Source organism: Cotesia typhae, unplaced genomic scaffold, assembly GCF_013202065.1.
Source record: "Cotesia typhae breed Kobodo isofemale line unplaced genomic scaffold, CoteBio_Ctyphae contig_119, whole genome shotgun sequence".
NCBI classification, from domain to species: Eukaryota; Metazoa; Arthropoda; class Insecta; order Hymenoptera; family Braconidae; genus Cotesia; species Cotesia typhae.
In genome coordinates, this window is record NW_027423712.1 from 3,532,972 (window position 1) to 3,545,309 (window position 12,338).

At 27.4% G+C, this 12,338-nt stretch overlaps 2 protein-coding genes across 4 annotated transcripts in view; one reads left to right on the forward strand and one right to left on the reverse strand.

The window, feature by feature from the left end:
• The window catches only part of Rho-5 (rhomboid-5), a 44,625-nt gene extending 43,450 nt beyond the window's left edge, over positions 1-1,175 (forward strand). For all 3 annotated transcript variants that reach the window (XM_074249611.1, XM_074249607.1, XM_074249619.1), the window contains one exon: positions 119-1,175. In XM_074249611.1, the coding sequence (XP_074105712.1) occupies positions 119-550 (432 nt within the window). In that variant the 3' untranslated portion in view covers positions 551-1,175. The remainder of the gene's footprint in view (positions 1-118) is intronic.
• A 3,669-nt stretch (positions 1,176-4,844) lies between these two features.
• LOC141531703 (sodium-dependent nutrient amino acid transporter 1-like) lies at positions 4,845-11,213 on the reverse strand. Its single transcript, XM_074249641.1, has 9 exons — positions 10,966-11,213; positions 8,654-8,930; positions 8,366-8,579; positions 7,914-8,285; positions 7,472-7,838; positions 5,778-5,877; positions 5,530-5,706; positions 5,351-5,445; positions 4,845-5,085 (listed from the first exon to the last, which is right to left on the reverse strand). Exons 1-9 carry the CDS (start codon positions 11,044-11,046, stop codon positions 4,930-4,932), a joined length of 1,839 nt encoding a protein of 612 aa, XP_074105742.1. The 5' UTR covers positions 11,047-11,213; the 3' UTR covers positions 4,845-4,929.
• Positions 11,214-12,338: the final 1,125 nt, after the last annotated feature.

Genomic DNA, 12,338 nt, shown 5'->3' on the forward strand with positions numbered 1-12,338 from the left:
CTAAAAAATCTAAAAAAAGATTAATTGATTTTTATATAAACACATAAATTCGAATCAAACTGAAATTGTTTTATAAATATCCATTAATAGAAATAACTGTTGATTTATTTTTTTATAGGTCGGTCCTGCTGGAGCTCATTTTGCTCTACTTGCAACATTAGTCGTGGAAGTACTCAACTGTTGGCCAATGTTGAAACACCCACGTCGGGCGCTTACTAAATTGATTTTAATCCTCGTTGGATTTTTAATACTCGGAGTTTTGCCCTGGGTTGATAATTACGCTCATTTTTTCGGTTTTATTTTTGGTTTCTTTGCATCTTACGCTCTCCTTCCGTTTATTTCTTTTGGTGAATACGATCGTCGTAGAAAGATAATCCTTATTTGGATATGTTTTGTACTTATATTAGGTTTATTTGGTCTTCTTCTTGCTCTTTTTTATAACATACCAGTATATGAATGTGAAATATGTAAACTTTTTAATTGTATTCCATTTACTCGTGATTTTTGTGCATCTCAAAATATAAATTTCAAAAGAGAAGAACCTGTATGACATATGGGGCCGCGGTTACCAGTCGAGCGCCGAGTACCGTTCGGCCCCCAAAATAACGCTCGTCCTAACGCACATAATTATAATTTTCTTGTGGATATTGATGAAAATAATTATAAAATCACTGTTGCCATCTTAACAATGGTTATCTCGGCTTCCATATAAGTACTCGAGATAAAAATACAATAAAAGTATTTAAACTGTACTTAAAATTTTATAAATATTAAGTCCAATGAAAATCAATGTAATCATTAAATTACAAATATTGTACAGATATAATTAATAACATATACATATGTTAACAACATAATTAATCACTCTCAACCTTTTCCACTACTGCCATTCAATTATTCAGAAGATTGATATAAGTGACTCGTTGATACGCGATAAATGAAAAAATACATGCCTTAAAATTAATTGATCGAACTTTAGGAGCGTTTTAAACTCGAGGATCGAATAATTATCTCGAGCCGATGTAAATATTATAGTGCTATACGTGAAGTGAGTCAATTGTATGAGTCGGGTTTGGGTTTGGATATATGCATTACGATGTTCATCCACGATGACCGCGAGTGCGTAAAAAAATTATAACAATAACGAAAATGTAAATAAAAAATATAAATTCTTATCTGCTTATCATTTAATTAAACCTTATTATAGAGTTTATTTGTGCAATGGAAACTAAGTGTGATGATCTCAGTGTCAAAAAAAAAAAAAAAAGAAAATAAATAAATAATAAAATAAAATAAACTAAACTAAACAGTAGAAACCGAAATCACTTATTTGTATCTTTAAAAACAAATTTATAATCATTAGAATGAATTGATTAAAATTTATGTTAAATAAGTAATGGGAACATTAATTAAGTGACGATGACGTAGTCACTGTTAATAAATAAAATTTTTTTTATAAAAGTGAATACTTACAGTGCGTTAAAAAAACTTTCTAATCAATTTAATTAAATAATTGTAAATAATTATAATATATATAATAAACAAAGTATTATGGTCGCAGATGAATATTAATAAGTCTGTGTCTTTGAAAGTGACTCTAAAACATTTAATTCAATTAATGTAATAATGTGAATGTGTATTTTATTATTGGAAGAATGTTGTTCAGATAATGGTAACAAGAAAATAAATTATTCCGTACAGCATAATAAAGCGAAAGTCACCTATGCTTATTCATAAATATAAACTAATGGTTTTATCTTTCAAGTTTTATCTTTTTATATGGTTTTATAAAAAATATATACATCTCAAATAATTGACTCTATAGATCGCAGTTAAAGAGTAGTAAAATTGAATATTTTTTTTTTTGCGTTTAAAATCTGAAAGTTATGTATAGCGACTATATTTTATTATAAATTTGATCTTACAATATTTCAATGTTACAGTTATTTCATAGTGAGAGATTTTTATTCTGAATTCGATAGATTAAAAGTCGCATAAAATCATGTTATATTTTAATTAATTTTGCGACGCATTATTTGATATTTTCTCTGTGCTAGATATTTGATAAAACTTGATAAATTAAACCACCAATCGATCAAGGCGCAAAAAATTTGTCATTTTAAATTACTCCAATTTATTTACGGCTAACCCCGTCTAAACTATTTTTTCCATACGGCGCAAATATAAGATAATGCTCGAAAAAAAAAAGATCTTTTTTCGGAACATTATGCATACATGAAGTGCGTGCGCGCTTGTGTGTATGTGTGAGTATGTGTGCGCGTGTGTGTGTGCGTGTTCGTTTGAATCAATTTTATTAATTTAATTTTAAAATGATATTGTTTTAATGGACTATTTATCGTGAATAACTGAGTGCGTAAGTGAAAGAATTATTAGAAATGAATATCGTTCGTAGAAACACACACATAAAATGAAATGTGCCACGAATGAACTAATATAACAATGATATAATAACTGCGTGTAATTTGTAAAATAATTCATTGCCGTTGCGGCGTCATTGCACTAATCATATCTTTCACTTGTGACATTCTCCATTTACACATTACTTATTATTGACCTCTTAATGAATTAAGACGGGGAAAATATCACGAGTAATTTTCATTGTATTATTATTACAATAACTTATTAATAATTTAATTACTTAATGTAAAAAGTATATGAAAAATATCTATAAGTTAATTCTTTGATTAAATTAATTTTATGAAAATCCAGTGATGGACTGTTAATAATTATAGTTGATAATTAGGTTTATTAATTACTCGTTACTCCGTCTTATGTTGTTAATTTCTAATAATTTTTACTTAAAACAAAATTTCTGAAATACTTCGATACGTTTTAAGAACATAATATGAAATTTTGTGATTAAAATAATTATAAAATTATCTAGGTATTGTTTCTTAAAATTATTACATACATGTTACGAAAGAATGATTGAGCAAAGTGCTTTGAACGTATCAACCGTATACGGTTTCTCCTTAAAAAAAGACTATGTATAGGAATATAAGAATTAAAATTAAAATACAAGGTGTACAGAGATACGAAAAAATGCATCGAAAGTTTGGCTCTTGGGGGTAGTTCTTTCGCCACTTTATCTCTAATGGCATGCATTATTTATTAAATGTAAATCCTATTTTTTTAGCCTTTAATCCTATACATAAAAATCAATTTTTTTTTGTTTTTTTTTTATCACTTATTCGTGATGTAAAATATTCGAAAAAAAAAGAACGAATGAATATCCAAATATTTTGCGAAAGAGTTTTTCCTGACAACCTTTAAAAAATAATAAAAATTTTGTTAAGTTCATTTTGAAAATTAATTATGATAACAACCTTTAAACAAAAGATGTCATCGTACTTCCCTGTGCACTTATGGAATGTGAATAATGAAAACTTTTAATGAAATGAAAATAAATAAATAAATTTACCAACCGAATAAATAATTTATAATAATTACATAAACATTATTTCATAAAATATCATTTATAATATCAGTATATATGCACTCACTACCTATAAATTTAAAATTGTATTATCCTCTAATACTGCCTGGAAATCATAAGGTAATATTTATTATATCAGTATACTAATATTATTTTTATTATTATTAATTATAATTAATAATTAATATTACTATTATTAATCACAGTGTATCTATATTGTTGTATTTAAAAGCCATACTAAATATATAAAGTTTATAAATACAGTTTATGATTTAACCCTTGCAATTACAACAAAATAAGATGAAAAAAAAAAATGCATTAGACTACTATCACTTTGTTAAGCATGATAGTCTTATAACTTAATTGGTAGTATTTTTTTATGTTCGGTGATTTTTAATCCTCAATATTTTGATTGCAATTATGATTTTCAAATTAAACTTCAAGTATATAAAATAATTACCTGTAAATATTATTATCTTAACTTAAAATTTTTATATGAAAAATAATAACTTTATACATTGTTTGAAGTTTATAATTAAATGACAATGAATTAAATGTTTTCTTTGTTTTCAATAAAAAAAATATTGCAATTATAAAAAATATTTATATTTTTATGTAACATTGAATTCTAATTTAAAGAACTAATTTGAAGAATTAAATTAATTTATATAAATAGTGTAGATAATTTATACAGTGCTCCCTCCCTAAGATATAACTGGTTATCTTTTTTTCTCTTGTTAGTATTAAATGAAAAAATTGAGACACAGCTAATATAACTTAAGAAGGGAGCATTGTAATAGCATTTGACGATGGAGTCCTTATAGTTATTAATTTACTAATTAATTAAGTTTTGAAGAAAAAAGTTTACTCTTTTTTTACTGTTTATAGTGAAGAAATATTACCATCTTCATGAATTAATCCTATTAAAATTATTGTACAAAATCACCCGAACATATAAAAAATTTCTAACTTTAATAAATTCCATTTGTTATCATCAATTATATTAATTGGATGAGTGTTTAAAAATAGTAATAAGTATAAAATTAAGTAAGCGAATGTTAGCGAAACTAATAAAATACAGTTAGAATACTAATCATTAAAAATTTTTCTATTAAGAAAAAGTATTTTACTTATGGTAGTAATGAAGCATGTATGAATCAATTTAAAAATTTTCGTTACAGATTGGGATATCTTAACGTAATAATAATTTTCAATCGGCTAAGGATTTTTAAAAATTTTTAAAAGTTGATTCGAAAAAGTTGAAACACTCATTTAAATGGATATCAAAATTCAAGCAAACATAAATTATTTCATCACAAATTAAATTTTTGTATTTACCACAAATTAACCTTGGGAAATAAGGTTTATTATTTTAGAAACTCACTAATAGCATAATAAAAATATTTTTTATTGTTTAAATGAGAGAAAAAAATTACGATTAGAACCTTCACCGTCAATGGATTTCTTATTTTTTACTTTAATTTATTAAATAATACTGTAAAAACTCTTCCTAATTTATTTTCAGTTAAATCAAGATCTCTTTTTTGTTGTTTTAGAAGCTTGAAGTTTCTCCATCTTTCACGAGTTTTAGCATTGCGTGGGCCCCAATTGTCCGCTGGTTTAAAAATCTACAAGAAGTTTTAGAAATTAATTTTTTTCATATAAATTCGTTTTTTTAAATATTGACGAAGATTCAGTTAGCCGACATCTAAAAATTTTTGGAACTTTTTTTTTTTTAAAAAATAAAAAAATTTGCACTTGTGAAAAACTTGAAAAACTTTAAGTCCAATTTTTAAAAAATATTTTTTAGCTCTAATTTAATGAATGAAAAAAAACCAAAAAATTAAAAATGTCGGCTAACTTAATTTTTATAAAATATTGAGCTCAACATACATCAGAGAAGCTTTTTTCTTTGTTACGTATGATGGTGGTGAACATTATAATTACAAACGGCAATACTCCACAGGCCAATAAAGCCCAACCAGCAACTAATAAATAACAAAAAAGTCATTCAAAGCTGGATTCAACGATCAGTTACTTAATATTTTAAGTTATCAAAAAATATTTTATACCATATGCAGAAGTTGGATAATATTCATCATTGTATGTAAGTGGTTGTAGTGTGATTAAAAAATAAATTAATATTGTGAAGAGCATAATTGGTGTTAAGAAGACCCAACAAATGCGCCAGAAGAAAAACGGTCTTTTATTTATCATAAACTCGATGTCATCCAGAAAATTATCGATTCCTAAAAAAATTTTATATTACTATGTAATAATATAAAAATTACTTTGTTTCATCATTTAAAGATGACTTTACCATAAAACCATGAAACACCAACAACTTCTAGCATCGCTAAAACCATAATTATAAATGTGCCTCCAAAGTAATCTACTAAATTAACCATATATAGTCCAGCCTAAAAAATAAATAATAGAAAATATTTATCCGATTAATTTTATACTTACAATTAAAAATGTAATTATTCAAAAGTGGGGTTCACATTACTTGTGTTCATGAAAAATATGATAATTAATTTTTTCATAAATTTGTTCTTTCTTTAGGGGTTTTTTTTGTCTTATAAAATTCTACAACATCTCTAGAATATTGTCCTAAAGTTTCAAATCGATCCGAATTATAGTTTCGGAGATACAGTTTTAAAAAGTTGCGCGCTGTTGTATTATCACTCAAAACTTTAAACGCGTTTATCTAAAAAATATGTTTTCAAAGACAGTACATAAGATTTCTCGAGCACTACTCAACCGATCTTAGTGAAATTTTAGACAGTTCTTCGAGATATAATTTACAAAGTCTTGAACGAAAGATTTATTTTTTTAAATTACAACTATTTAAAAAAAAAACTGACGCGAAATTTTAACCAAATTTTTATTTTTTTTTGTAAAAACCTCTGCCAAAAATCCAATTTTCATTTTTTTTTCCTTCGTTCAAGACCTAGTTTGAAATTTTAACTAAAGTACATGTTTTTTTTTTTTTTTCTTTTCAAATAATCCTGTTAAGAGTTCTGCTGATCACGAAGATGGATCTTTTTTCCGAAGGCTCGCCGGAAATGACGTCACATCCAGCAGAATTTTTAATATTTTTTTTAATTTTAGTAATTCCTTATTTAACATATATCTTTAAGACAGTAAAAGGTTTTGATAAAATATTTCATTTTTTCTGTTAAAAAAAACTGTTGAAAATAGCCCATTTTTTCCCGGAGGAAACCCCTGTAACCCTTTAATTCTCAATTTTTTTGAGGTATTTAAGACTATGAATAAATTTTTTAACTCAATTTTTAATTTCTAATCGTAAATTCGATTTGTAAATTTAAAAAATTGCAATTTTTGCGATGAATGTATTTGAGATAAATTCTTGAACCAAGAAACTAATTTTGAAGAGTTTCATCGTCTCAAATCAAGACGAAAAATTTTTGAATCAAGTAAAATTTATTTAAACTACGAAAAGTTTCTTAGTTTAAGAATTTTTCTACTCAAATCAAGCAGATGGAGTTTAAAATTATTTACTCGATTCAAGGAAATTTTTTTTTTCGACTAATCATACACTCTTCATAAAATTTAAGTGAGCAAAAAAAAATTTCCAAATTTTTCGATGATTTTTAATTGTAAACTGTATTTCAGTGAAAAATTATCTCGCCTCGGCCAACAATGACATGTGATCTGAGGCTTTCTTATTTAATTCTTGAGGAGTGTATACTATTTTTTCCCCGACGAAGACGGAAAGCGGCAACTTCGTTTAGCGCAGCGGGGCTAAAGTTGACGTTTTACGCCCGGAGGGGAAAAAATAAATTTCTTAGCCATTTCCGAAAACAAAAAAATGTCTATTTTAAGTAGAAAATCTTGCTCCCTTCATTTTTTCTAAAACTTTAATCAATCAATCAAAGAAAACCGTTTGATGGTTTAATTTGCAAATTGGGTTTTCGATTTTTATAGATTAAAATGCAGGAGACCTCACTTTCAAATAATTACCATAACTATTGTAAAAAATGATCTTACCGGTGTACAGTAACAGACTCCAATACCAAAACCAGTTATACAAACAGCAAGTACAATTTTCCATTGTGAGAATCTAGGAAATTGATCTTTAATAACACTGATGACAGTACTACAAAAAGCCACGGATGAACCAATAGCAAGTGTAAATAACATCAAGAAAAAACAAACTGCAAATACAGATGGAACGATAGAAAATTGCGCTAAAGCTTCTGGATAAGAAATAAATGCCAATCCACTTCCTGATCTTACGACTGAATGAAAGTCATCAGTTCCTAATTTGAAAGCTAGATTGCCTAAAATTCCAAAAATAGTGGTACCTGCTATGAGACTTGTACAAAGATCGAGAGTTGAAACGATCATACAGTCCCTAAAATTTTAAAATATTAATTGCTAAAATCATTAATTTTATAATAAGTACTAAAGTTAAAATTGCAGTTTTTACCTTGTAACATTATGCTCAAATTTGTTGTAGGAAGCGTACATTATGACGCCGCCAAAACAAACACCAAGTGAAAAAAAAGATTGAGTAACGGCGGCATACCACACTTTTGGATCAGTCATCTTGCTCCAGTCTGGTCGTAAAAAATATATTATTCCTCCGATAGCACCTTCTAGAGTTATGGCTCTTCCAAACAGCATGAACATCATGAAATATGGGAATATTGCCAGAAAATATGATGCTTTTCCAGCACTTTTCACTCCTTTGAAAAGAACTAAAAAGATGATGACCCAAGTAGTGAGAAGACATAACACCAATCGCCATGAAGGAGTACCCAGTCCATTTTCTATTCCGCTTTCATGAATGACCTCTTTGCTGGTAAAAATCCACGTAATTGTTAATTTTTTAAATAAATTTCATTTTAACTTATAATAGGTGCTGTAATGATAACTCACAAGAAAAAATGTTCTGCGCTACTCTTTGAAGAAGTGATACCTGTAGACTGTGGACTTGATGAGTTAAAACAGGGTTCACTCCATTCCGGAAAACATTGAGACCAAGGTAACGTCGACTGGAAGGATATTATTAAGTAATATAAAATGATAGACGATAAACCTGAATAGTAAGTTTGTACTAAAAATACTGCTATGGTCATTCCATATCCGATACCTAAAATAAATTTTTTTTTTTAATTAAAATTTTGCAATACAAATGTATAAAGTTGTTTTTTATATTGTCTATACCTCTAAAAGATGGAGAAAGAGCCCATATTTTAACACACGATTGACTCGTAAATTGCCCGAGCATTGATTCCATATAGTACACCGGCTTTCCAACCATGAAAAGAACAATAATGTATGTAATAACAAATGCACCACCACCATTTTCGTATGCAGTGTATGGAAATCTCCAAACATTACCAAGACCAACAGAGTATGCAATGCATGACATGAGAAACTCAATAGGATTTCCCCAAGTCGCTCGATCTCTTTCCGTTTCTTCTGGTATTTTCATTCCATTCTGTTGATAGTCAAATATGTTAAACACATAAGATCTAAACAATCCAATTTTGAAAAAAATAAAGATTATAGGGCCTCACTCATACTTCTATACAAAAATACTCAGCTTTAATACATAAAACAAATTTAAATTAAAAAAAATTATAAGGTGGTAAATAAGGCACGTGCTTAGATTAGTTTGAATTTGACCCTTCTAGTCAATAGAAATGAAAGAGAAAATAAATTCTTGATCAGCAAAAAGGTCGTCATACAGTCTCCACCTCAGAAAATAATACAAAAAAATTTTTTTCAATTTTTGATTTTTTAAAAATGTTAAAGAAAAATTTGAAATCTGTCTGATAGGATCACCAAAATATTGTTTAACTAAGTTAAAAATTGTCATGATATTTCATAAATTTTAACGTTAACAAACTGAAAGATTTTTTTAGAGAAATTCCCCCAAAAAAAAGTTAAGAAAACAGTTGATCCTAATGGCCATCCCTGCAACTTCCCACAAATTTCCTAATTAAGCGCTCAAAATTGCACTTATTACGTTTTTGAGCTCTTTGAACTCCACAATATAATTTTCGTGTAATTTTGAGCTTTCCGAGCTCAAAAGTATGATAGAAGTTTAATAAAACACTATTTTTTGAATTTTCAAACCGCAACTAATGAATGAATGAACTGATTGTCATGCGGTTGGCGGCATTCGACTTTTAAACACAAATTGATCAGACCAGAAATTTCGTCGTAATTCGAAAAAAAAAAAAAAAAGAAAAAAAAAACACTTTTTTTTCGTCAACGATAACTCACGAACGAATCGACCTATTTTTACCGGCTTAGCGGCGATCGACATGGTTTTTGATGTTAAGAGCTGATTAGTTTTTGGAATTGATCTTACCGATTTAAACGGCTTTACCAGCCGTTTAAAAGTCATTCCAAAAAAACCACAGTTGAAAAAATTTTTTTTCGTAGTTTTTTTAAGATTTCTCAAAATTTACCAGTCCGAATTGGTCTAAATTGTATTCAAAATTTAAGTTTAGTCAAGCCCTTTCGAAAGGCGTCAACCGTGATGAAATCGGTCAAGCCGTTCAAAAGTTATAAGAGGTTTACACACACACACACACACACACACACACACACACACACACACACACACACACACACACACACACACGCGCGCGCGCGCGCGTATACATACATACATACATGCATACAGATATAGTGACACTCTGGCGAGAGTAGTCAGGAAAGCTTCCGAGGACCTCAAAACATCGAGATCCGATGAAAACTCAATTTTTGAAAAACGGAGTGAAACCAATAACTTGCCGATGCTTAAAAATTTTCATTTTACTTAGCGGGAAGTTAAAAAATTATTTTCTTATATCTCCTAAGTGTGTGTAATCTCTTAATGCATTAAAGCCTAAATAATTAAAGAATCTACAGTATTAAAATAGCAAACTTTATAAATAATAAAATAAAATTTTTTTCATAAGTATAATTTATCTGACTTCTCATTGAGAAAAAAAATTAAAAAATTCAATTCAAGTTGTTCGATTTTACTTGTAAAATGCTTCATATTAATTTAAAATTGTATGAATATAGATTATTAAACACATCTTGTGATGATAGTGACTACAATCTTCATCCAAATGTTAATGAAATTTGAAGCATTGATTGGGCAATATTCCCAACTAAGTTAAAAGCGATTAGCCAAATCATTCACATAATTTTATAACAACAGCTATTTAAAGTTTTAAAAAAAAATTTTATAAAAATGATACTTTCATTTGCACCTTTCAAAAAACTTTTGAATTTAAAATTTACTTTTACTCCAAACTCCAAATAGTTTTTTTTCTAAATTTAGAAAATTCATTTTTTATTTACGTTTAAACACGTGTGCTCATTACATGCAGTTGGAATATATGTTTTTATAGTATCAAGCAAATCAACAAAGTTTTAAAAACTTCATAATAGCTGCGAACCTCTGACAGAAATAGCAAACATATCAAATTTTTTTTTTTTTTTTTGAAATCAGTAATATTTTGAAAACTCACTTCTTGGTTTATATCAGATTGTTGCCTTTCAGAAAGTACAAATATCTCCGTTGCATTTCGGTGTGGTTTAGGATTTTTCATTTTTAAAAAAATAAAATATATCACCTGACTATACTTTTATAAACAAACTTTGCGTTATGTTTATGATTAATTCTTTTAAAATATATTTCCAGATTTAACATTTATTATCAGATTATGAATTAATATGGTACGTGATGATCTTGACACTCTCAACGCTGGGCGGTAACTGTTCAAACTGCAGTAGTAAAACAAATAAAGATATTTTCTTCATTTGTTAAAGGTAAGTATTACCTATTGCATGTTGCCTGACTATCCCAAGGACAGAACTCGCTAGTATTGTTATGGACACAATATTTAATATTGTGTCCATAAACTTCATATTAATTTATCTCTTTGAAAATTAAGATAATCCGATTCGTAAGATTTAACGAATAAATATATCAATCAATTTATTTAATGATGAAATCTTAAGTTGTATCATTAAATAAAAATTAAAAACCTTAGGGCTTTGTGAAGTTTATGTTACAAAAATATTCACAAGATAACTGACACTAACGTAGATCCTTTTTTATCTTTTAATTTTATGCTTAAAATTATATTATGTTAAGTATGAGTAACATTGAATTCTAGGACAAACACAGAAAAAGTTTCAGATCTTAAAAATTACTTTTATTGCACCCTATAAATGCATTTTTGTAATAAATTTATTGCAATTCCAGTATAAAACATTCGTGGTATTGAAAGAAGTAAACAAATTTAGCGAAGAAAACTTTAATCTATGATAACTTATCACATCGGTATTGACAATACCACTAATACTCAAACAAGGAAAAAACTTAACTTTAACAAGTGAAATAATTATACTATATTTGTTCACGATTATTATAACAATAATTCAGCTGAAGTAGTAATAAATTAATTAATAATCGTCAAGAATCCGCCTCAAAAACTTACTTCATGAGAGTCATTGAATTGTATACATAAAAAAAAAATTAAATGATGAAATATATTAATTAATGGAAAATAGATCGAGTTCAGTTCGCGTTGACAGTATAACAATTTATTCATATTTCAAGGACTAATTACTTACTGCGACAACCATACTGCCATATATCATTAATAATAATCATAAGTATATTCTTGTTTATTTATACGGAACATGTTTTAAAATATAACTTTAACTTGATTCCTAAGTAATTATTTAAATCAGAAAATTTATACGTTAATATTCTATAAAATTACACGGATTTATCGAGTGTAAAAACACTTTAGCGCAGAGCTACAATTTTTATGCGTCAATGTATTTAAATATTGCAAGACAGTTTCTTTACAATAAAAAACAAATACTTTTA

What these genes read in the sequence shown, in the direction of transcription:
- LOC141531703 (XM_074249641.1), bottom strand. Translation starts at nt 11,046, where the DNA reads ATGAAAAATCCTAAACCACACCGAAATGCAACGGAGATATTTGTACTT. An exon ending in TTTGAGCATAATGTTACAAG is followed by an intron (nt 7,839 to 7,913) that starts GTAAAAACTGCA and finishes TTAAAATTTTAG; the next exon opens with GGACTGTATGATCGTTTCAA. An exon ending in GAGTCTGTTACTGTACACCG is followed by an intron (nt 5,878 to 7,471) that starts GTAAGATCATTT and finishes TTTATTTTTTAG; the next exon opens with GCTGGACTATATATGGTTAA.